We start from the raw sequence: 26,662 nt of genomic DNA, 5'->3' as shown, positions 1-26,662 counted from the left end.
TAACTACCCTTCTGAAAAGGGTAACTACCCTTTTCAAAAGGGTAACTACCTTTTTCAAAAAGGGTAACTACCCTTCTGAAAAAGGGTAAATACCCTTTTCAAAAAGGTAACTACTCTTCTGAAAAAGGGTAACTACCTTTTTCAAAAAGGCTAACTACCTTTTTCAAAAAGGCTAACTACCCTTTTCAAAAAGGCTAACTACCCTTTTCAAAAAGGCTAACTACCCTTTTCAAAAAGGGTAACTACCCTTCTGAAAAAGGGTAACTACCTTTTTCAAAAAGGATAACTACCCTTCTGAAAAGGGTAACTACCCTTTCAAAAGGGTAACTACCTTTTCAAAAAGGGTAACTACCCTTCTGAAAAAGGGTAACTACCCTTTTCAAAAAGGGTAACTACTCTTCTGAAAAAGGGTAACTACCCTTCTGAAAAAGGGTAACTACCTTTTTCAATAAGGCTAACTACCCTTCTGAAAAAGGCTAACTACCCTTTTCAAAAAGGGTAACTACCCTTTTCAAAAAGGGTAACTACCCTTCTGAAAAAGGGTAACTACCCTTTTCAAAAAGGGTAACTACTCTTCTGAAAAAGGGTAACTACTCTTCTGAACAAGGGTAACTACCTTTTTCAAAAATGATAACTACCCTTCTGAAAAAGGATAACTACCCTTCTGAAAAAGGCTAACTACCCTTCTGAAAAAGGCTAACTACCCTTTTCAAAAAGGGTAACTACCCTTTTCAAAAAGGGTAACTACCTTTTTCAAAAAGGGTAACTACCCTTTTCAAAAAGGGTAACTACCCTTTTCAAAAAGGGTAACTACCCTTCTGAAAAAGGGTAACTAACCATTCGTTACCCTTTTCAAAAAGGCTAACTACCCTTTTCAAAAAGGGTAACTACCATTCTGAAAAAGGGTAACTACCCTTTTCAAAAAGGATAACTACCCTTCTGAAAAAGGGTAACAACCCTTTTCAAAAAGGGTAACTACCCTTCTGAAAAAGGGTAACTACCCTTTTCAAAAAGGATAACTACCCTTCTGAAAAAGGCTAACTACCCTTTTCAAAAAGGCTAACTACCCTTTTCAAAAAGGCTAACTACCCTTTTCAAAAAGGCTAACTACCCTTTTCAAAAAGGCTAACTACCCTTTTCAAAAAGGGTAGAAAAAGGGTAACTACCCTTCTCAAAAAGGGTAACTACCCTTTTCAAAAAGGGTAACTACCCTTCTCAAAAAGGGTAACCACCCTTTTCAAAAAGGGTAGAAAAAGGGTAACTACCCTTTCAAAAACAGTAACTAATCATTAACTACCTATTTTTTTGTGTACCTTATCGTAAAGTGTTACCCAATTTTCTTTTATTGGCGCATATACGTTGGAGAAACGTATGACGAGCTGCATGTCCCCTGGCCTTTGCCATAATGTGCAACTTAACGCATGCGCTATGCCTATGTGTGCGCACTCACATATAAAAAAAATGCATTGACGATGGCGACACCAAGTCCTCCCAGAGTTGTGCGCCTTTTGTCATTAGTTTTGCTTTCAATAACTTCCTAAACAGTGGCAGTAAGCAAACAGCTACATGCAAGGTGTGTGGCACAAAGATAAATGATGCTGGATCAACAACGTCAAACTTCATCAGGCATCTCAAAACGCACCCAGATAGGTCAGTCACTTGCTAATGTGAAAGAGACGTTAAATTTAGCATATATCGTCACAGGTAGCAGGCTAACTATCGCAAAGTCTTGTGCTAATGCTGGGAACTGGCAAATTGTATCTTTATAGTTAGTTGCTGAGGCTCAGACATCCATGGCGCACAGGAGGGGGGACGCACGGATCCATCTCCCCAGGAACAAACGCTGTGTCGGGTGGGCAAACTCATGTGATGTATAATTGATCCGGTGGATGATTTGTATGCTATTAAGTGAACAAGGTGTACCCGGTCCACCAAACACTGGGCCGTCTTGACTGTCTTAATTCTGCACATATTTCTGTTACTCCTCTGAGTCGGATCTCCCTCGCGGTGGACTCAGTTTCACTGAGCGTACTAACACTTTACAAAATAAATGGCATTACATCAGTGAGTTCAAACTGCTTATTGTGCGTAATTTGGACTGACACTGAGATGCATGTTGTTCTGTAACTGGTGTGGCGCTGCCACTATTCTCTTGATTTCCACTTCGACATTAGACATTTTTTTGAGTGAAAGAGACATTACATTTAGCATATATCATCACAGGTAACAAGCTAACCATCGCAAAGTGTTGTGCTAATGCTGGGATTGCCTGGGAACAAGCAAATTATATTTTATCTTTATGGTTGTATTTATATGATGATGATATGACAGATTTAGGTTAATATTTCACCAGGTCCGAGGTCTAGAGGGATGTGTTAAGTAGACCCCATAGAGTTATCCTACAACTGATTTTGATACTGTACTGTATGGATGGTAGCTACAGAACATGCTTTGAATTCATAAGATTTAACAATAGTGTTAGGGACAGATCAGATGGCCAGAGACTTGACTTGGACTTGTGGCAAAAGTTTTGAGACTCGACTTGTACTTGCCCCTCAAAGACTTGACTTGACTTGGACTTCCAAAAAATGACTTGTGAACATCTATGGCTCACGTAAATCAGGGGTCTGCGGAGATGTCGGCAATCCACCTGACCCGTCTTGAAACAAGGACCAAGGAGTCTAAGGTGCGCGTGAGTCAGAGGGTCACCCCGTGGCGCAATGAGTGAGGGCTGGCGCCAATTTGGTTCTCTTTTTCTTCATTCTTCTCCTCCTCAGCACCGGCTCATTAATGTTACGGCTGCCATTACACAAACATTTTGAAATAAAAGCGAAAATGCGTACTTCCTCCATAACCACCCTAACTTTAGTGCAACAGCATGCTAAATCTGATAGTGTTATTGTACTTGCGGGTCAGTTCGAAACCACAAACCGTAAACACTGGAATCTGATATAGGCCGCATTTTAAAAGGTAATGTGAACAGCCAAACAAAATTTGATCAAAAAATCTGAATTAAGCATTAAGACTTTCGGTGTGAACGTAGCCTTTGAGTCCCACATGATATTTTGCCTACTGTATGTTGCACATCTTTTCATGCAGGCAGTCTCATTGTCAGAGCTACAGTACTTTTTTCATAAGACAATATAAAAGGAAACCTTTATGTGTCCGGTTTAGGTCAGTTGGTAGAGCAGCCGCCCATATATAGAGGTGTATACCTCGACACAGAAGGTCAAGGGTTCAAGTCCTGCGTGTCTTTCCCCTCTCTCTTCCCCTTTCATGTCTAGCTTTCTAATGAAATTGTTATAGATAGGCAAAGTCCCTCCCTTCTGGTGGACCCCAATGGGACCTTATTTCGTAAAAAAAAAAATGTATGGTAGTGAACAGATCCCGTTTGAATTGAGCCATGAATTAAAAGATAATTTTGCAAATTAGAAGAAAGTCTGTTTGTCGTTGGTTTGTCAAAGTACCACTTGAGTACTTGAGAGGGCTGAGTAGTCCTTCTAATTACCTATTATTTTCACAGTCTTATACTTAAACAGTTTAACGACTACCTTGACTTGCAAAATTATCTTTTAAATGGACGAACGTCATATGTTTAATTCATGGCTCAATTCAAACTGGACTGGAAAAATGATTTGTCTCTTCCTCATTCACTACAGTACATATTTTTTTTAAATAATAAGGTCTCTCTAGCTGGTCAAAGCATAGCACCTAGCATCAGGGGAGCATTATTGACTAAATCTCACTGCTGTGTAAATTAGCACACCTGCTCTGTGGTGCTAAAGCCTTCAATGTAGCGCTTTCAAAATACGAAAAGCTTAACAGCAGCTGTCAAAGCTCCGTGACAGCTGTCACAGAGTCAACACACTGCTTTCTCTGCTGCAAGATTTTTCTGTGAAACTTTCTAGGTGCTAAAAAAGAAGCAGTCTGTCACATTTTCAGTCCCAATGACAGGATGAAACCTCTGCTGCTCTAGTATTAATCTTAGAGATCAGCATGTACTCTTGCGCCACATAGCAATGAGGGGAAATGTTTGCTCTGTTTTGGAGACTTTTGTTTTCGCTGCCACTGAACTCGCATCAGGGAGCGTCAATACCTCAGAGACAAGGCATAAAACCTGTAAACGTCCAATTATAGTTGCTTCAAAGATAGATGCATTTAAAAATTAATAATGGGGGGCATTAGGCTACATAATTCACGACGGTTGGTTATGTAAGCGGTCCAAATATGAAGAAGAGACAGGGTATTGTCTCATACTCAAATGGCAATTGGTGTGCCTGCGTGTCAGCTTTTGGTGTCATTGTGACCACTTGCGTGTATTGCCATGTGCTTACTTGCGTCTGTGTGCGTTACACAATTTTTTTTTGTACGTGCCTGAACATTTCTCGGATGGAACATGTAAAATGAGGACAAGACATTGTTGACGGCAGTGAACAGTCTCTTTTAAAAGCTCCAAGTTGCTTCAGTGTCAAGGTGCATTCAGTCTTCCGCACTCCCAGAAGATGTCGACCTGCTCTGATCTATCTCCTTGTTGCTTCAATTCAGCATCAAGGCAGCTCCGCCCGATGTCTGTGTGGCTGAAGCACGGAACATTAATTCCCTCAGAACCATAATATATAAATAAGAGGATCCCAAGGCACGATGATCGTCCCTACGTGCCAACTTTGTCTCTCGCAGCAACATCAGCCAACATTTTAAACGTGTTTCTTTTCAATAACCCAATCAAAAAACAAAAAAAAGAATTCACATCCATCTGTATAGTTTTCCTACACAAGGGAAATAGAGGAATAGTTTGCTTTTCAGAAATAGGTATAATATATTTCAAGACTGCAGTAACTGCAACACAAATTGGGAAGTATCCTTGGGCAGTGTTCTCCAATTAGACCTTGAGTACATTCTCTGTCAAATCTTGGTTTCAGTTTAATACTCCCCTAAATCACAGAATTATGTAATGGTCTTAATAATTTCCCAAAATCATACAATCGAGGAATTTTGAACAATTCATAATATAGACGAGGACAACTAACCCCAACTAATGGGGTTAGTTGGTTTTTAAGGATTTGATGTGGGTTAATTCAGGTACTCCAATAATAATGCCCCTGATCTTCTTATTCACACCCAGGGGACAGGTAATAAAATAAAATAAATCTGAATCTATCTTTCCCTTAACACATAAAAAACTAAATCTTTAATTAAGCTTGCTTTGTTGGCGCTATCTTGTAGATTAAAGTTCCAATGTGTAGGAATTTCTCTCATCTAGTATTGAGATCATATATCGCAATCCACTCTCTCGCACCACGCAGTTCAAAAAACGTATTACAGCTAGCCTTCACGCTTCAAAAAGCCGGTCTCTTGCTCTTTTCAAGATCCTTTTTCTTTTTCTGGGCGAAGAAGACTCCTGTTCCTGAAATTTGGATTTTGAATATGTGTGGTCCTCCATGTTTCCTTCTTCAAACTTGCCGGGGCCAGGAAGCGAAGAAACCCATTAGCAGCATTAGCAGCACTTGTGAGTTTATCGTGTGACAGCGAAAACGCGAAAGGCGGAGCAGTACGTCCTGTATGTCCCTTACCGGCTAACGTATTTCAAGATGGCGCATGAATATGGAGCGTCTACCCAAGGGGGTAAGCTTCGCTTCAGAACTCGAACCTCCTATGGCACCATTTTGTTGCTACAAAGGTATCACCTCCTGTTAGCATTCCACTGACCCCCATTTTTTTTTTCGTCACTTTGACAGCGAATAACTTTACATCTGAAGCGTTTAAAGACTCTATTTGTCCATTGTTTATTTCTAAAGAAACACGACAATGTATAAAAGGCTCCATTACCTTGTACCTCACGTTATGGCTCCGTAGCAGACGTTTTTGTAAAAATAGGCTAACAATTGTGTCATAACAAAGCGACTTACTGTTTCACAGTAGAGGAATTACCGTATAGTACAGGAGAAGCTCGCAGGCAGTTTCGACTTACGTTAGCTGTTTAGGTTTAATTACTAATGTTAACTAGCATGTTAGTTAGCAATAATTAGCCTGTGCTTATGTTATCTCCTTACATATACCTACGCTCTCCGTCTCTGTAAGATTGGAAATGATTGAGATTTCTCTTGTCACAGCTACCAGAAGACTTACAACTTTGACACAGGTTGTTCACGTCACATTTACGTTGTCTCTCTCAGTTGGAGGCTGCGCAGTAAAGCAAGAGATCACCGGAAAAGTGCTTCTAATAGCCTTCACTGGTCTCCGTCCAGAGCAACGGGGTCTATTGGTTCAATTATATATATATATATATATATATATATATATATATATATATATATATATATATATATATATATATATATATGTATGTACGTATATGTGTATATATGTGTATATATGTATATATGTGTATATATATACGTGTATATGTGTGTGTGTATATATATATATGTGTATATGTGTATATATATATGTATGTGTATATATATATATATGTGTATGTGTATATATGTATGTGTATGTGTATATATATATGTGTATGTGTATATATATATGTGTATGTGTATATATATATGTATATGTGTATATATATATATATATATATGTGTGTGTATATATGTGTATATATGTATATATGTGTATATATGTGTATATATATATATATGTATATATATATGTATATATGTGTATATGTGTATATATATGTATATATATATGTATATATGTGTATGTGTATATATGTATATATATGTATATATGTGTGTATATGTGTGTATATATGTATATGTATATATGTATATGTATATATGTGTATATATATGTATGTGTATATATATGTATGTATATATATGTATATATATATGTGTATATATGTGTGTGTATATATATGTATATATGTATGTATATATGTATATATATATATGTATATATGTATGTATATGTATATATATGTATATATATGTCAATGCGTCTACCCCAGTTCATGCGAAGGCAAATGTAAAATTTCAAGATAAAAGGAATACTTGGAATTGATGGTGGTGGTAAATATTCATGAAAAAAGACAAGTTTGTGAACGGGCAACACAGATTTTGATAATGAACAACTAAACACGTTACACACTGGACCTTTAAGAAGAAAGGAAACAATGACAAATGTATGTGCTATGTAAGTTCTTAATTAGTAGTACGAATCCCAGTTGTTGCATGATTTAATTTACTGTCTGAGGACTGAAATTCTTTCTTTTGCATTGATCACCTTGGGCTCTGAATGCAATTTATCTGGAGTGTTTTTGCAACAGTCTGCATTTCTTTGTATTCCAATTTGTTAGCTCCCTCTTGTTTTTTATGTGGCTCAGTTTCCTCTAAGGTAGGTGTGTGTGTGTGTGTGTGTGTGTGTGTGTGTGTTTGGTCATTTCAAAAGAGCCTTTAATTCCCACAGAAACATGCATTTAACTTATGAACACCTTTGACCAAGTAAAAAGAGAGGAAAAAAAAATATTAGACAGCTCAGGTGTAGCCCAAATCCATCCAGTGACAGTACCCAAGCTCCGGTCTACCTAGAAAGGTAAGATAGCAGCTTGATTTTTTGACTAAGGATTACAGAATGGATGAAAGAGGGGAAAAAGACAGATGGATCAGGCTCTTCTTATTTCTTAGTTTCTACTTGAATTACTTGAATGTTCTCAGTCGTGTGATACAACTGCTAATGACCAAAAAAACAGTGACTATGCTTTTCAGGAAAATTTAGTTTATCACAACTTGAATATTATTTTCAAAGGTTAGGGGGGGGGGGCTTGTTAATAATTGTATTATTGTATTACTGAAAAACCATTATGTCCAAGGGTGCCTCATTTCAGTGATACTCCCAGATCTCAGCAATTACTTTGGTGACTACAATGCTATCGTAGCTGAAAGAAATGATGGCCTAACCTATAAAAAATAAGATATTTGTAATAGACACGTGGCATTTTTTAAAGTAAGAACTGAAATGAAATAAACTGCAGCTGCATGGATCAGGTTGTCACATCCAAAATGTAAACACATTTACAGACGTCATACATAAATGAGATTACTTTTCATATGCTTTATATTTTAACCTTTTACCCGGACAACATCTGAGTCCCCACTAACTGTATTGTATTATGCTCTGTACACACTAACATCACCAAAGCAGCCCAAAAAAAGCAGCACCTCTTCACATTTAAGAATCTGGAACCAGCGAATGTTTTGGCGCTGTTGCTTGCCAGCTATTAAGTATTAAACTAACATAATGTTAGAGGACTTGTGAGAGACAAATTTTAATATTTCGTCCCTGGAGTGGGCCAAGCTACACTAGGAACTACATTTCCCATATTGCAGCTCGACACGGAGCCAGGCTGCTATCTGACAACATAACGACCACACTGAAAGGCAAGTATTGACGTTCTGTTGAAAATATCACAGATTCATGTCCCCCAGGTATTGATCCTGATAGCACTATACAAGTGGATGAATCTGAAAATGTTTTCTGCAGGATAACATGTAGTACTAGTATTATTCCAGTAACATGTAGTACTAGTGCTATTCCAGTAACATGTAGAACTAGTACTATTCCAATTATAATCAACAACAGACCATACAAAGTGGTGAAGCCCCTAAGTAATAAGAAGTTGACTGCAAACATAGTCAATTTAGCATCCAGTTCACGCCAGCCACAGCCTGTCCCAAAAGAAAATGAGACGGTGTCTGTTCCTCGACTAATCAGTTAAATCAAAGGTAACTAAGAGAGGGGCAATACTTAACAACCTAATTGGAATTAAAACTACCACTGCAATGATAGAAAAGGATAGGAAAATTAGATGTGGATTACTAAATATCAGATCTCTGTCTTCAAAAACAGTACTAATAAATGAATTGATATCTGATAATCAAATTGATCTATTCTGTCTTACTGAAACCTGGCTGGGCCATGAAGAATATATTAGTCTAAATGAAGCGACTCCTCCCAGTCAAATTAATACTCAAATTCCTAGAGGCTCAGGCCGAGGAGGGGGAGTTGCAGCCATATTAGATTCAAGCCTGTTAATTAATCCTAAACTAAATTACAACTCTTTTGAAAGCCTTGTTCTTAATCTTCAACATCCAACACGGAAATCAGTACAGCCAATTATATTCGTTGTCTACCGAGCTCCAGGTCCGTATTCTGAATTTTTATCTGAATTCTCAGAGTTTTTATCATGTGTAGTCCTTAAATCAGACAAAGTACTTATTGTAGGTGATTTTAATATCCATGTGGACGTTGACAGCAATAGCCTTACTACTGTTTTCAACTCACTACTAGATTCTATTGGCTTCACTCAGAGTGTGCATGAGGCCACGCACTGTTTTAACCACACCCTCGACCTCGTGCTTGCATATTGTATCAAAATTGAAGATGTATTAGTATTCCCGCAAAATCCTTTATTATCAGACCACTTCTTAATTACTTTCAAATTCTTAATACCCGATTATACGAAATTAGATAAAAGCTACTATACTAGATGCCTGACAGTGCTATAGCTAAATTTAAGGAAGACATTCCAACAGCACTAAACTCATTACCTTGTTTTAATACAACAGAGGACCTTTATGTAAACTTTAGTCCCTCTCAAATCGACAATTGTGTAGATGGTATTACGGCCTGCCTACGGACTACTTTAGACTCTGTTGCTCCACTCAAAAAGAAGAAGATGAAGCAAAGGAAACTAGCACCTTGGTATAACTCCCAAACTTGTATTTAAAGCAAAACTCGCAAAAACTTGAAAGCAAATGGCGCTCCACCTGAAAACCTATAGGACGGCCCTCAGACATGCCAGATCAGACTATTAGTCATCATTAATAGAAGAAAACAAGAACAACCCAAGGTTTCTTTTCAGCACTGTAGCCAGGCTGAAAGATAGTCACAGCTCTACTGAGCCATCTATTCCTCTAGCTCTGAGTAGTTTATACTTCATGAGGTTCTTTAATGATAAAATTCTAACAATTAGAGATAAAATTCATCACCTTTTGCCCTCAACTTCTAATGGTTCACCTTTCAACGCAGGACTGCTAGAAAGAACGACTAGACCTGACATATACTTACTACTGTTTTTATCCTATAGACCTTCAACAACTAATGGTAAAGGTATCTTCAGCAAAGCCATTTACCTGTCTCTTAGACCCCATCCCAACGAGGCTACTCAAAGAAGCATTACCCGTGGTAAACACTTCATTACTAGATATGATCAATATGTCCTTATTAACAGGTCATGTACCGCAGTCATTTAAAGTAGCTGTGATAAAACCTCTTCTGAAAAAACCCACCCTCGATCCTGAGGTCTTAGCAAACTATAGACCTATATCTTACCTTCCCTTTCTCTCCAAGATCCTTGAGAAAGTAGTTGCTAATCAGTTATGTGATTTTCTCCATAACAACAGCTTATTTGAAGACTTTCAATCAGGATTTAGAAATCATCATAGCACAGAGACAGCACTGGTGAAAATTACTAACGACGTTCTAACTGCTGCAGACACAGGACTTGTCTCCATACTTGTTTTATTAAATCTTAGTGCTGCTTTTGACACTATTGACCATACAATCCTGTTACAGAGATTAGAACACTTAGTTGGAATTAAAGGAATTGCACTAAGCTGGTTTAAGTCTTATTTTTCTGATCAATCTCAATTTGTTAATGTTAATGATAAATCCTCTAAGTACGCGAAAGTTAAACATGGCGTTCCACAAGGCTCAGTGCTTGGACCAATTTTATTCTCCTTATATATGCTTCCTCTTGGTAATATCATTAGGAAACACTCAATTAACTATCATTGCTATGCGGACGACACCCAATTATACTTATCAATCAAACCAGACAAAACAAGTCAGTTAGCTAATCTTCAAGCATGTATTAAAGATATAAAATCCTGGATGACCTATAATTTTCTGATGTTAAACTGTAACAAAACTGAAGTTATTGTACTGGGACCTAAACACCTCTGAACGTCATTATCTAAAGATATAGCTACTCTGGATGGTGTTGTCCTGGCCTCCAGCACTACTGTCAGAAATCTAGGAGTTATTTTTGATCAGGATATATCCTTTAACGCCCATCTAAAACAATCATCGAGAACAGCCTTTTTTCATCTTCGTAATATTGCCAAAATTAGGAGCCAAAATTCCCTACTGTCAGGTTGCTCAAATAAGTCCCTTAAGACTTTCCAGCTGATCCAGAATGCTGCAGCACGTGTTCTGACGAAAACTAAGAAAAGAGATCATATTTCTCCTGTTTTAGCTTCTCTGCATTGGCTTCCTGTGAAATTCAGGATTGACTTTAAATTCCTTCTCCTGACCTACAAAGCCCTAAATGGTCAAGCACCATCCTATCTAGAACAGCTCTTAGTACCTTATTGTCCCACTAGAGCACTGCGCTCCCAGAATGCAGCGTTACTGGTGGTTCCTAGAGTCTTTAAAAGTAGACTGGGAGCCAGAGCCTTCAGCTATCAGGCTCCTCTCCTGTGGAACCAGCTCCCAGTCTGGGTTAGGGGGGCAGACACCATCACCTCATTTAAGAATAATAAATAAAGCTTATAGTTAAGAAGTGAGGAGTTGCAGCGTCTGCCTAACCCGGCCCACCCGCTTCTCTTTGTAGTCATCAGATTTATTGATCATATAATCAATAATATAGTGAGAGAGGTAGGCAGGCCAGTACAGCCTCTCATCAATGTTTTCATTTGTTTCCTTTTGTATGCATCCTGTCCCAGAACTGCTTGTTACTAATCTAGCTCTAGGGAGTTTACTCCCCGGAGTCCTTATGTTTCTTCTTCCCCTTCAACGCCCGGCCGCGTCCTGCTGCGTCTGCTGCACCCACCCATGCTCTGCAGCACCACGTTTCATCCCGCAACGTCCTGCTCTGACATGAACTACGACTACCTTCAAAGTCACTGTTCCACTATCTTTAGGGGGCGGGGGGGGTACAATTTCCCATAAACGGGAGTTTCAAAAACCTACTGCAGTCTTCTTCACAATGAAACATCTTTGGTGATACAATCACAATCAGTGACATTAGTTTTGAGGTAAATGCTGTTATCTGCCAACAATTGTTTTCTCTAACGTTAACACATTTAACATTAATGTTATAATGGAAAGCAAACTTGTCGGCTAGTCGGCTTGTTAGCTAACGTAAGATCAAGAATTGTGTTGTTAGCCTACAATGTTAGTTCAATGTGAAGGATTTTGGCAAGGCTGTCTTGCTATTAAATGCCTTCACTTCTGTCTGATGCTCCGAAACGGACGTTATAGGCAACTTAAACATTGCCGTATGTCACGCTAGTTAACACTACACTTTGCAGCAGTTAACGTTAGCCTACCGTTACCTAGCAGCTGAAGTAAACACGGTTAAAATGCTGACAGCTAAACGGTGTAAAGTGTGTCTGTATTTCACTGTAGAGGATTCCAACAACAGTCTGTAGCTGCCGTTGTCTGAAAAACATCACAAACAGTACGTTCAATTGAAACTCGCCTCGCCAGCCTCGTGGTGCTTTCAAAGTTATTGTAAAATACCCCTTTCCCATCCGGTGGTTGTTTTTGTCGTTTAACAGGAATTTACTGGTAAAATAAGTTATTGATATAAGTTATTGTTACATTTTTAATAAATCATTTCATTTTGACCCTGTGGCCTTAGCAATAAACAAGCCGTTCTTTAATTTTGTCTATCTATCTATCTATCTATCTATCTATCTATCTATCTATCTATCTATCTTCGTCCGCTTATCCGGTGTCGGGTCGTGGGGGGAGCAGCTCCAGCAGGGGACCCCAAACTTCCCTTTCCCGAGCAACATTAACCAGCTCCGACTGGGGGATCCCGAGGCGTTCCCAGGCCAGGTTGGAGATATAATCCCTCCACCTAGTCCTGGGTCTTCCCCGAGGCCTCCTCCCAGCTGGACGTGCCTGGAACACCTCCCTAGGGAGGCGCCCAGGGGCATCCTTGCCAGATGCCCGAACCACCTCAACTGGCTCCTTTTCGACGCAAAGGAGCAGCGGCTCTACTCCGAGCTCCTCACGGATGACTGAGCTTCTCACCCTATCTCTAAGGGAGACGCCAGCCACCCTCCTGAGGAAACCCATTTCGGCCGCTTGTACCCTGGATCTCGTTCTTTCGGTCATGACCGAGCCTTCATGACCATAGGTGAGGGTAGGAACGAAAACTGACCGGTAGATCGAGAGCTTTGCCTTCTGGCTCAGCTCTCTTTTCGTCCACAACGGTGCGATTGATTGAATGCAATACCGCACCGCTGCTTGATTCTCCGACCAATCTCCCGCTCCATTGTCCCTCACTCGCGAACAAAACCCCAAGGTACTTGAACTCCTTCACTTGGGGTAAGGACTCATTCCCTACCTGGAGAAGGCATTCCATCGGTTTCCTGCTGAGAATCATGGCCTCCGATTTAGAGGTGCTGATCCTCATCCCAACCGCTTCACACTCGGTTGCGAACCGATCCAGTGAGTGCTGAAGGTCGCAGGCCGATGATGCCATCAGGACCACATCATCTGCAAAGAGCAGCGATGAGATCCCCAGCCCACCAAACTGCAACCCCTCCCCACCCCGACTACGCCTCGATATCCTGTCCATAAATATTACAAACAGGATTGGTGACAAAGCGCAGCCCTGGCGGAGGCCAACCCTCACCTGAAACGAGTCAGACTTACTGCCGAGAACCCGGACACAGCTCTCACTTTGGTCGTACAGAGATTGGATGGCCCTGAGTAGAGACCCCCTCACCCCATACTCCCGCAGCACCTCCCACAGTATCTCCCGGGGGACCCGGTCATACGCCTTCTCCAAATCCACAAAACACATGTAGACCGGTTGGGCATACTCCCAGGCTCCCTCCAGGATCCTTGCGAGAGTGAAGAGCTGGTCCGTTGTTCCACGACCAGGATGGAATCCGCATTGTTCCTCCTCAACCCGAGGTTAGACAATCGGCCGAACCCTCCTTTCCAGCACCTTGGAGTAGACTTTACCAGGGAGGCTGAGAAGTGTGATACCCCTGTAATTGGCACACACCCTCTGGTCCCCCTTTTTAAAAAGGGGAACCACGACCGCCACTCCTTTGGCACCGTCCCAGACTTCCACACAATGTTGAAGAGGCGTATCAACCAGGACAGCCCCTCCACACCCAGAGCCTTGAGCATTTCTGGACGGATCTCATCAATCCCCGGGGCTTTGCCACTGTGGAATTGTTTGACTACATCAGTGACTTCCGCCTGGGAAATCGACGACAATCCCCCGTTATCCTCCAGCTATGCCTCTAACATAGAGGGCCTATTAGTCGGATTCAGGAGTTCCTCAAAGTGCTCCTTCCACCGCCCTATTACCTCCTCAGTTGAGGTCAACAGTGTCCCATCCTTACTGTACACAGCTTGGATGGTTCCCCGCTTCCCCCTCCTGAGGTGGCGAACAGTTTTCCAGAAGCACTTTGGTGCCGACCAAAAGTCCTTCTCCATGTCTTCTCCAAACTTCTCCCACACCCGCTGCTTTGCCTCTTTCACGGCAGAGGCTGCAGCCCTTCGGGCCCTTTGGTACCCTGCAACTGCCTCCGGAGTCCTCCGGGATAACATACCCCGGAAAGACTCCTTCTTCAGTCGGACGGCTTCCCTGACCACCGGTGTCCACCACGGTGTTCGTGGGTTACCGCCCCTTGAGGCACCTAAGACCCTAAGACCACAGCTCCTCGCCGCAGCTTCAGCAATGGAAACTTTGAACATTGTCCACTCGGGTTCAATGCCCCCAGCCTCCACAGGGATGCACGAAAAGCTCCGCCGGAGGTGTGAGTTGAAAGTCTGTCGGACAGGGGCCTCCTCCAGACGTTCCGAATTTACCCGCACTACACGTTTGGGCTTACCAGGTCTGTCCAGAGTCTTCCACCACCCCCTGACCCAACTCACCACCAGATGGTGATCGGTTGACAGCTCTGCCCCTCTCTTCACCCGAGTGTCCAAAACATACGGCCTCAGATCAGATGAAACGATTATGAAATCGATCATTGACCTTCGGCCTAGGGTGCTCTGGTACCAGGTACACTTATGAGCATCCCTATGTTCGAACATGGTGTTCAAGTATAGACAATCCATGACTAGCACAGAAGTCCAACAACAAACAACCACTCTGGTTTAGATCAGGGAGGCCGTTCCTCCCAATCACGCCTCCATGTGTCTCCATCATTGCCCACGTGTGCGTTGAAGTCCCCCAGCAGAACAATGGAGTCCCCCACTGGAGCCCCATGCAGGACTCCAGTCAAGGTCTCCAAGAAGGCCGAATACTCCGAACTCCTGTTTGGTGAATATGCACAAACAACAGTCAGAGTTTTCCCCCCACAATCCGCAGGCGTGGGGAGGCGACCCTCTCGCCCACCGGGTAAACCCCAACACAGCGGCGCCAGCCGGGGCTTGTGAGTATCCCCACACCTGCCCGGCGCCTCACACCCTGGGCAACTCCGGAGAAGAAAAGAGTCCAACCCCTATCCAGGAGTACGGTTCCAGAACCGAGACTGTGCGTAGAGGTAAGGCCCTCCAGATCTAACCGGTAGCGCTCCACCTCCCGCACCAGTTCCGCTCCTTCCCCACAGAGAGGTGACGCCCACGTCCCCACAGCCAGCGCCTGCCGCCCGGGTCTGGTCCGTCGAGGCCCCTGACCTTCACTGCCACCCATGTGGTCAGTGCACCTGACCCCAGCGGTTCCTCCCACAGGTGGTGGGCCCATATATATATATATATATATATATATATATATATATATATATATATATATATATATATATATATATATATATATATATATCTTTTTAAAGTATCGGTTCAGGCACTGTTTAGGCACCAGCACCGTTTGGAAAGTATCGTTTTAACACTGGGAAAATGTTGTCTTTTATTTATTTTATTATTTTGGCTGTATAAAATGTCACCTTTTTCAGCCCTTTTGAGTTTGCAGGTATGTATTAAACCCCACATCTCTAGTTTTTACCACAGCCTTTCTGTTTTACACTTTTACACTCCAGCTGATTAGCACATCTCATGTCAAATAAGCTGAAATGTATGTGTAAAGTCTGCGGAGTAGCCCTTTAATAGATTTGAATGAATGAATTGATTATCTAAAAACACTTTAATTTTATTGTGTTACCGCTAACATGTAGCCACCCACCCACAGTAGCTTTAAAGCAGATTTTTGGTCTGAATTCCCCGCTTACACTTTTTATTACATATTATTGCTGTAATATAATAAATGTGAACGTGGTACCAGGTCCGTTATGTTTCACTGATGATGGCCTGTTTTCCGAAACCCATAAAACTGACATTAAAAATAAATGTGGTAAAGTAAAGCCCTCATGTGGTGCAGCATATTTTTGTTTTGCAGTGCTGCTGTTTGAATTGATCATCTGCTGTAACTGTAGAAGAGCACCCAGTCAAATGGAAGAAGGAAACCTGTCCCCAATTCAAAGTGTTATGGCTTGTTGCTGTTACTTGTGTTTTGCTCGTGCTGTGCCAGCATATTAAGCAATGCAACATCTATTAATGTTACTGCCTGTTAGTTATGCATGAGTTGCCACTACAGCTAAACACTGTTTTAGCTCCCTTGTAGTTGGTCATTGTCTTGATATATTGGTTGTAGCCCCACTGCTGGAGTGTAAGTGGACATGCCTTTCATTGTCCTTCATTCTGCCACAACTATATTCCTATATAGGCGGGGGGGTTTGTGTGGCCTTGACTAACTGCCACTCTTCTCGTTTGAAAGCCCTGATGTCTCTCTCTCATGGGTGGGCCAAATTCTCTGGGCGGGCAAAGCAGAGAAAGGGGAGGTAACCTTGCTCCTTATGACCTCATAAGGAGAAGATTCCAGATCAGCCCATCTGAGCTTTCATTTTCTCAAATGCAGAGCAGGATACCCAGGGCTCGGTTTACACCTATCGCCATTTCTAGCCACTGAGGGAGCATATGCAGGCTGGGGGTACGCGTATTAATGTTAAAAAAACTCATAAAGTGAAATTGTCATGCCATGGGACCTTTTAACCAACACATCCTCATGCCTAAACACAATTAGAGGTTGATTTGCAGAGACTCCCAAAACGAAACCTACGGCAGTTCTATTTACTTCCACACGGTGGCAGTTTAATCATGTGACCGTAACGATATGACCGTTCTATTTGACATAACAGCCAAAGTTTTAAACACGCAACAAACGTGAAATGGACCTAGTAAAGTTTTGGCAACAAAAACACTGGGTTAGTAAAACATCAGCGATTAGCCTAAAATGAGTCACACAAATCTACTAAAATGAGGCAATAAAGTGATGTAACAGAAGTCGATGCGTCACGGACTAAGGTCCGTAAAACCCGGTTAATTCCAAAATGACAGTTGACTTTTGGTTTCATATAGGAAACGAACACCAGTCTCCTGAGTGAAGGTCCTGTGTTTGTTTGGCGCCCTTATATAGTGTCACATCACTTCCTCGTTTGCTGTCAACAATTAATACTGCCACGAGAGGTGGCTGCCTCACAAGAATCGTAATTGTGGCTCGTTATGAGCTGCTTGCACAATCAATTTATAAGGTCGTTTTCTGGGTGAAGAAGGGCTGCCCTTTCTCTTATCATGTTCCAACGTTATTTTTTTGCACATTCGGACCAACCTGGGTGCAAACCTCAGCAAATCCCAGCTGGTTCCCTGAAACATCCCAGAAACCCCATCCTCCTCCAGAGACTGACTGTGATTCCAATTATAAAGGAGTATGTACAGGAGTTTGGGCGACTTCCGCAGGTCCCATGGAAATATCGTTTTAATTAATCTTGGGCAGAAATTGTCAGCTCGGGCATCGCAATACTCATCACAGCTCCCTGAAGTAGATCCAATTTTCTGTCTCAATAGGCATTAAATTAGCAAGAACATTTCAACCTTTGTCACCCCAGCACGCATAACAAATGAAATACATTTGGCTACACGGCATAATAGAGTGCTAATAAATGACTCGCCACCGTAGTGAGGTACTGGTAGACGGTGGCAGGTAAAACCAGTAAACTGGCACCTCACCGACAACATTTGGGATGTGCGAGTGAGAATGCAGACATTTTTGCTTTGTGTGAAAGTGTCAAATGATTCAGAGATCATTTCCTGGATAGTTTTAAGAATATTGGAGAGCAATATTACTGAATGCTTCCTTCTGAGGTCAAAATAAACTACCATGACCCATTCCACAAGTATTTACCATACTATGCCAAGCTTGATTGACAATAGTTTGCCCTAATCTTGCATTGGCTCGATAAGTTCATGCATATGTTTATCCTGTCTCATTAGGCTGTAGTCTTGGCTGACTGATAGATCACCTTTATGCGTATGTTCAGAAATTAAACGAGTGTTGGCCCACACCACTGTGATATCATTTACGCAGGGAAGCTTTGCATTCCTTTTGTGTTTGGAGGATGGATTGTTATCAAAGTTTCTGTCAAAATGAAGACCCGTTGCAGCAACAGGTCAATGCAAGTCCTTATTAAAAAGTTCTGCTGAATTAATTTCCTTCATGAAAACTCCAGCACATACCTCTGCGAGGAAACATATTCACTTACTTGTTGGCACAAATGAACATGTTGCAAATCTATTCTGGGTAAGTTTGTGTAAAGTTGGTATCAGTCACAAAACTTGAATCACCACGTGACACGGCACAAAGGGAATATGACATTGTTCTAGGGATGTACAGACCTCAACAATAACGATAATCACCCAGAGTGGGAAGCTCATTTCAGATTTATTATTTTGTTCATGCATGTCTCACCCTGACAGGCAATGTGCTTCCATCTCTGTAAGACTCTTGCCACATCAGTGGCAGACTTTCATCCGCCCACAGATTGAGGTGAATTGCTCTATATTCTGAATAACTACACATACAGCACCTACTGTACATTATAAGAAAAATCTCTCTTTTGCCGAACCTGGAAAATGTAAAATGTCCTTTTAAAGAACATTGTCCATACATTGTGCACATATTGATTGCCATCTATCCACAAGTTGCAGTAGAGTCCAGAGCTGGGATTTTACAAAGCCTTGTCAAAGGCCTTTGATCTCCTGTCTTTCTTTCAATCCCTTTGTTCATAGTGACTGTGGGCTTTAGGTCGCTGTTTTAGGAAGCAACATATAAGGGACAACTAGTGAGGGTATCAGCAGGACCAGCATTTGAAGGACAGATGGCAAAAGGATGGCAGTATGTTGTGCGAATTATTGATATAATGAATTAATCAGCAGCAAAATATTGCTGGGCAATATGTAAGCAATACTACCCGACATGTTATAGGTTCCATTATTAGAATGGAACATACAACTTAGCCTGCCGTTGGATGGTTTAACTCTGTGAAATTGATGGCCATTTTTTGCATTGATGTGATTGATGCGTCTTGATTTGTCAGGTATTTCATTAACTGAATTGGCAAAAAACAAACATGTTATTATATATAAGAACAGTTTCTCTTTAAATGAACCACTCAAGACCACTTCCTCTAAGTGCATTATCAAACGTGCATTGTTAAGTCCTTTTGAGAATCAAACTCTGATTTACGTTCACCCTTGGTACAATCTGCTCAAACAAATCGAATTGCTTGAAAATGCCCAAAAGTAACGTGTTGGGCCACCAAGAGCCACTAGAACAGCTTCAATGTTCCTTGACGTAGATTATCCAAGTTTCTGCAACTCTACAGGATGCACGAACACCATTCATCAGACATGTTGGTCCAAACTCTCCCACAGGTGTTCAAATGGGGTGAGATTTGGTAGCCGCAAAGGCCATAGCTTATAGTTTATAATTCTTTCAGGGACCCATTGTGTCTAGTATGTAAGTATCTGCATTCGTAATGTTTTTTTTTCTTCATTTTTCTCCCCTGTTTATTAATATCACAATATAAAATTGCATATACTGTGACCTGAATAAGTTCGGGATTTCAGCAAAGTAACAACAATCTCGGCAGGTTATTTTTGGGTGGAGAAAAATGAAAACTACATTGCAATGTAGCTGTTTATTTATCAGACTTGACTCCCAACCTCCATCGATGGGGCCTCATTTGACCACAGATGGTTACAGAATCCTTAACCTTTTTTTTATAACCTTTTCCTTCCCTAGCATAGAATCATTGAAAAGTGTTTGTGTTTCTCCAGTAATGATGAGCAAACTCCATCTTAACCCCCTTCCATGTCATCATCTACTTCTGTGCAGCATTTTAATTGGCCAAGGCTGGCACAACCTTCCAACCCAGCTGTTTCCCTGTTACATCCTGGAGCAAGACTAGTGTTCCTCACTAATTACCGCTGCTGTCTGCGACGATCTGTGACACAGCCGGCTCCCGCTGAATTACCCTCACCTCTCCCATTTACAGTACCTGTCAATGTCCTTCCTCATTTTCATACATCAGTGAAAAAAATCTGAAGTAGAGCGAAGGATTGACCAAAAAATGATGCCCTTTCAAGAGGCTCCCGCAAGACTAATGACTGTTAAAAAGCAATCAAGTGTTAGCAGCAGTCTGGGCGGTAGATCTGTGTATTTTATTGCTAACGCCTGGTCACAACACCTCTGCTGTTTAAATTATTGCTATGTAAATCACCTGAAGTGCTTTGGTATTGGAAAGCAGCAGATTTAAGATGCTGGTGCATGTGCCAAGTAGACAGTATCCCGATATTCGCAGAGCTCTTCATTGAGGGACTAACTCCTGCTATTCATCAGCGTGTCAGTCTACCTCAAGCTGGCACTACATTCTGAGAACTTTGCTGGCGGAACAAATCAAGTTCTCTCTGACTCACATATAAAATGCTTGTTCTGTATTTCTGCCAAACTGCGCCGAAAAGTTCTGAACTAGCTTGTAGTAGAAGCACGTTTAACGTACCTCTGCCTGGTCTTCCTTTCAACCAAAGAACTTTGCACACTCCAGTGTTCCAATGTTTTTTTTTTTTTAATAGGGACAAGTATGTAGCATAGACCTATGCCACACACCATAGCATTTATAGCCTAAGCTAATTTGCCATGCACGTCCCTAGATGGAACCTTGTTTAAATACAATACCTCAACATTTGCATAAAAGACAGTAAAGAACACAAACTCAACAATAGATAATGTTAACTGTTATGGTTTTACTTATTATAGCCTTTAAACTTGGGATTGGAACATTTTTAAGATTGACGTAAGGTCTTGAAATCCTCATGAGTTTTCATCTAGGAGTCAAATTATTCAAGATAAAGCATATTTATAGCTAAAATATTATCTGAAGAACATTTTTTTTGAGTCTACAGGGTTTTTCCTGGCACAGAATGGGCCTTTGGGGAGGGGCTAAAACATACAGTACAGTAAAAGGCAAAGACTCTGTACCTTATTTGACAAATCTATGCATTTACCTGTTTTTCAGACAATTTGATAAACAAAAAAGTATATCATGCTTGAGTAAAAAACCCCAATTAACAAAACAAAAAATAACAATTAAAAAAAATAATGTTACTATTTAAACTAAATCAGCAGGAGAGTACGGTACAGCCTGACTCTGTTAAGTAAAACTGCGATTAGCTCTCATATTCAAGTTTATGTTCTTCTTGTTTCAGGGTGGTTTTAAACACATTTAGAGAAGATTTGAATTGTTATTTTTATTCTCAATTTTGGTGCTGGTGATTTTCCTTTGGGGCTGGCTAAAACCTCTTTGGGGGTCTCTATTGTACAGTATGTGTACAGTGGATGGATCCCCACCCAGGACTGCTGTGAATGCAGTTTGGATGCTCATTTTAGTAGAAATCTTTATATAAGATGTCACTGTCCTCTGCTGGTTTTTAGAATGTATTGCACCTAGAGTGTAGAGATCCATTTTAGGCAAAGTTAAAGCCTGGTTTGTTAAAAAAAAAAAAAAAAAAAAAAAGTTTTTTCAGGTTTTACTTATTTATTCCCGACCTGTTCAGATTTTGTATAAACTGTAGTCAAACTACGGTAGTTGTATTCTGTCACACTGCTACCCTGCCACTGAGGACAACTTTGTGTTGGAATTCAAGCTTGTGACTGTTAATATGCTTATCGTGGAAGAAAAACTCTACTGTGAGAATTAATTGTTTTATTGTTTAAAAGTCTCTGTTGTCTTTCTCAGCACGTAGGCTTATACATTTTGCAATAGAAATGCATTCCCTTATTCCCGAGCTTATTTTTATTCCTGTGCCAGATATGGTGTGAAATTTAATGGAGTTTCTTTTTTTATTAAAATTGATTTCTTCTCGGCACAAATATATATCGGTCATGACCACCACAAATGTATGTAAGAAATGTCACTGTGAGACCTGTGGTGCCTTTTTATCACATTGTTGGTCTTTGCATTAGTTTTGGTATTTCATTTGGGATACCAAGCAGGGAAAACAAAATACATATTCTTCATTGTTTTGCGCCCACGGTTTCATTTTGCAGTAACGCTTGCTGGTTTGTGCAAATTATGATATACATGCAGTTTAGGAAATTAAACACAAAAGATACAGTCTACAGGATGCAGTGATAAAAGAGCCCCCCTTCCCCTGCTACACCCCCAGAGCTTTGGTCATGAGCCTGCTTCATTCTGTCAGCAGACAGTCCCGCAGGACATTCACTCCCAGCTCAATTAGGAAGTGAACTTTCTGTAAAAGTCATACTGTAGTTTCAGCATGATAAGGTTTTCATAAGCTGTTCTTAATGAAGTAATTACATTTAGATGGTTTGGAACATGGTATCAAATAGCAGCCCCACCTCTCAAAAAGTTAGAGTAATAGACTTGTGTGTGTGTGTATATATATATATACACACACACACACACACATCTATCTATCTATCTATCTATCTAGTAACTAGAGGACTTTACTCATCTGTGTGGCGTATTAATTGAATGGAAAAAAATCTAATCTAAATCTAATAATATAGATGCCTTTCCAGCTACCTGTTTTGAATGACCATTTTGAATTTGCGCATTAAAAAGATGTAATATATATGATATTGCAAAGAAGTTTTAAACTTTGCTGAGGTTGAAAAAAAGTACATGTATCAATAACAGAAAATTACGATACTGGAAGAAGACATAGCGATCTATCCCAACTACTAATATTTGCATAAAGGTAGCGGATGGAAACGCACATTCACTCAATTTTCGTTTTACTGAAAATTCTGTTAAAATGTGCGGATGAAGCACCTGGTTAAGCAGTCCCCTCCAGCTGTTAGAAATCCCATCCCTGTATCATCTGATATTGCTATGGTTACGTTTTGTTAGTTTAGGCCCAAACACTTAATTAGGGTTAGGAAAACGGTTGAAATAAGTTGTTGGTTAAACTATGTTGGCTTGTGTTAAAATGACTAAGGTTAGGTGGTAACACTAATTACCAGTTAAGGCTCGGGATCGGCCGCTGCCATGGTTAAAAGAAAGCGAGCACTGCTGTGCCTAAGTACAGCCTCACAGAGCTGCTAGCATGACTGTGGACTCTCGTTGCTGTTTATGCCATAGATTCCTCGAGCTCTAACAATGTGTTCACATGGGACTCATTCTTTCAGAGAGTGAAAAGAATTATATTATTTTTCCCTCTTTTACAAAGAAGCAAATGAACATGAAGACAAGCAGGAGGTGAAATGAATTGTATGAAGGCACCTTGTGATGAGAAGGTGAAAGAGAATGACAATCAGTAGCAGGCTTTGTCTTAGAGGAGAGGGGAAGGGAGGGGAGAGACGGAGGCAGACAGTCATATGAACCGCTTGTGTAGCTCCCTCCTAATGACTCCCACTGTGCCATTTTTACCATAGGCAAGGATTACCATTAAACCCGAGTCACATCTTCTCACATGATCCTCTATCCTGCCCAAGGTTTATTCCCACACATGCACTGACGTGCGCCCACATGGAATGGGGGTGAGTGGGGATGAAAGGGAGGTCGGCTGAGGGGTGGTCACGGGACGAACGCCGGGGATGTGTACACGTGTAGTGCCCAGGGCAGATTATGCAAAAACAATAAGCTAAAATTTGTCTTGTCTTTGTACATAGTTACAGTTTTGTGTATTACTTTCCACTTCAACCATTACATTATCACGTCACATGACCCCTGAGCTTTTAATTACTGTTGTGTTTTCACTGTTAAACTAATCTAATAGGCATACATTTATAGATAATTGACTAAATTATATTTTACAGGCTAAACTAATTGCTAAAATTTGCATATGGCAATAAAGGAAATTAGTTTGGATTACAACTATCAATTTTGCTACCTCTGTATTTGTGAATGTAGTCATAATAGGTTTGTATTAGCACTAAATCAAATTCATATACGCTCATTTGGCACATGTAGGGCTAAAGGTCATCTGTGCAGAACTTTGGCAGAGAGATGGTAAACTTCTTACAGACTTAATCAGTAAATAGCTGGCTCCTCCTCGACTCAAATGTGACTGCAGTGCATTTTCAGGTCGATAGCACTTTGAATTATTAAATACTCAGCAGTCTATGATGATAAGTTTCATTTAGAGCAAGCAGAAGACTCTAAGGTCAAAATAATTGATCATTAGAACTATTACAGTATTCATCTTGACATTTTTAAAAGAATTGTAAAAAAAAAAAAAAACACAGATGGGGACTCTAGACAAATTATGTTAAAATGGTCATAACAACCTTGACACGCTAATGGATCTGCTACTAGTCCTCCAGGGGAACATGGGAACTGCACATACATAAGGAATGTGGCTGTATTTTCAAATGTACTTCTTGAGAATGAGCTTAGCGCTAGCTTTGTGTAATCCTCGCCGTCATGCCCCAATTATGAAAGGAATACATGCAGCCTGGAATAATGATAACCAACGTGATACACATGTGACTGGGTTAAGAGTCTTTGCCTTTCAGTGTGTAAGATCACATTGGGGGGGGGGGAATACTACTTCTGATAGCAGCCAGGTTCATCACATCTTTCCGAGAAGAAAATTGTTGTGAATATTTGATCAGTGGTGGAAGGGAGGTACTCGTATCCTTTATCGAAAGAGCTCCATCATTTAATGAGTGAAGTTATGAAGCATCAGTTTGCTAATTAGTGAGTGTTGATTTCCTTGAGGATAACTGATATACCTCTCCAAAAAAGTTAATGCAACCAAACCGCTATTGTTCACACTATCCGGTGTCCTCTCTGCAACCCAGTGAAAAGCCTGCAGTGAATAATGGGAAGAATGTAGAACTTTGGAGGTTTTAGAAACAACCTTCCTTGTTGATATTGGCCTAGATTCTAACTCCTTTGGGCTATTATCGCTGTAGGGTTTGTCAACAATAGAAGCCAATCATTTTTTGTCCTGAGGTTATAGTAGCAGCAGACCAAAGTAATCAAGATTTTGCCACATGTATCATCAGCTCATTTAAACTAATCAAAGTTTTGTTTTTGTTTTCAGCCCGACTCCTTCCCTTACGGAACACTGAAGCAAATAAACAAATGGCGCACATGCTGGAGGGGCGAATTTAAATGAATGTGGCACAGGCAGTTCATAAAAAAGGTAAGTAAGAAATAAAACTACACGCTGGAAGCAGAAGAGAATGGTGAGTTTTTCCACATTGTTATAACTCACATTAATTAAAACACATTTTTATCCTTGCTTGACTCCACTTTCAGCTGAAACTAATCACATTGAAGGCTAATTTTGACTGCTACCTCTACAGGAGCTCACCACCTATTTTACACACACACAGACACTAGTCATGAATAGTCACACTCAACATGGAAAAAACTTGTCTTGTGTGGCTCTGCAGGAGCTTTGTCAGGTCTGAAAAAATAACCCTGCATCTGATTCACTTTGATTTGGAAAAAAAGGCATTACAGGAAGAATCCTGCATGCCTAAAAGACCTCTTTCTGTAGAACAAATGCTCTCCATGCTTATGGCAGCCCAAGCTGCATAGGGTGGGGTGGGGAAAGGAGGAGGTGTTTGTTCAAAAATACATATTCCAAATGGCACATTTTGGGTTGTGTCGCTTTCTTCTATTTCATTTTTAGTGATGGGCTATAGTGCAATAGTAGAGAATACAAACAAGACCCATGCTGTATTTCTGAGCTTGCTTGCAGCACCAAATAATTTTACATTATTTTAATTCCACACCGATCTGATTGTGCCAGAGGCTGCATTTGTAAAAGGCTGCCACTTCATAACAAATATATTTTTATATAGTGCTCATAAAGGCATGCTGAAACCTTACAGTCCATGTACACACCTTTAAGTTTATGGATAGGCCTGCTCATTCGTCATCATTTTTGTTTTAATCTGAAACCTTTTTGTAACTAATTACACTTCCTCACATTTAATGCTGGACCCATTTAGGCAACTGCAGAAGTCCAGGGTGGTTTTTAGAAGAATAATACTGTGCCCGAGGGGATCACACTACCTTCTCCACTCTAGGAAATGCGATGTTATGTGATGCATCACGCGGGAGTCAGAAAATCCTGGTAGTCATGCGCTGATCCGGTATTTAAGGTCGACGGGTTACTGTTTTGGGGGAAGTAGATGCTGGGGCCGCATGGAAGGGGAACTTTTATACACACTTAGTTGACAGAGAAAGTAATTAATGCTGTTTTTAAGTAATGCACATTCACTTTAGGTAAAGGCTTAGTTGAAGTGCATATTTGCGGGTGAATCATCATTCGGTAAACACCGACTCCAAATCAGCCGTGCGTA

General features: G+C 40.8%; 1 protein-coding gene across 2 annotated transcripts in view; it reads left to right on the top strand.

Moving 5' to 3' along the window:
• LOC114545730 (5,6-dihydroxyindole-2-carboxylic acid oxidase) overlaps positions 1 to 26,662 on the top strand; it is a 148,614-nt gene that overhangs the window by 116,016 nt on the left and 5,936 nt on the right. For both annotated transcript variants that reach the window (XM_028564206.1, XM_028564205.1), the window contains exon 2: positions 25,390 to 25,491. In XM_028564206.1, the coding sequence (XP_028420007.1) occupies positions 25,465 to 25,491 (27 nt within the window). In that variant the 5' untranslated portion in view covers positions 25,390 to 25,464. The remainder of the gene's footprint in view (positions 1 to 25,389; positions 25,492 to 26,662) is intronic.

Source organism: Perca flavescens, chromosome 19 (assembly GCF_004354835.1).
Source record: "Perca flavescens isolate YP-PL-M2 chromosome 19, PFLA_1.0, whole genome shotgun sequence".
Lineage (NCBI taxonomy): Eukaryota > Metazoa > Chordata > Actinopteri > Perciformes > Percidae > Perca > Perca flavescens.
Note: the sequence above shows the minus strand (reverse complement) of the source record. Positions and strands in the feature narration are given on the sequence as shown.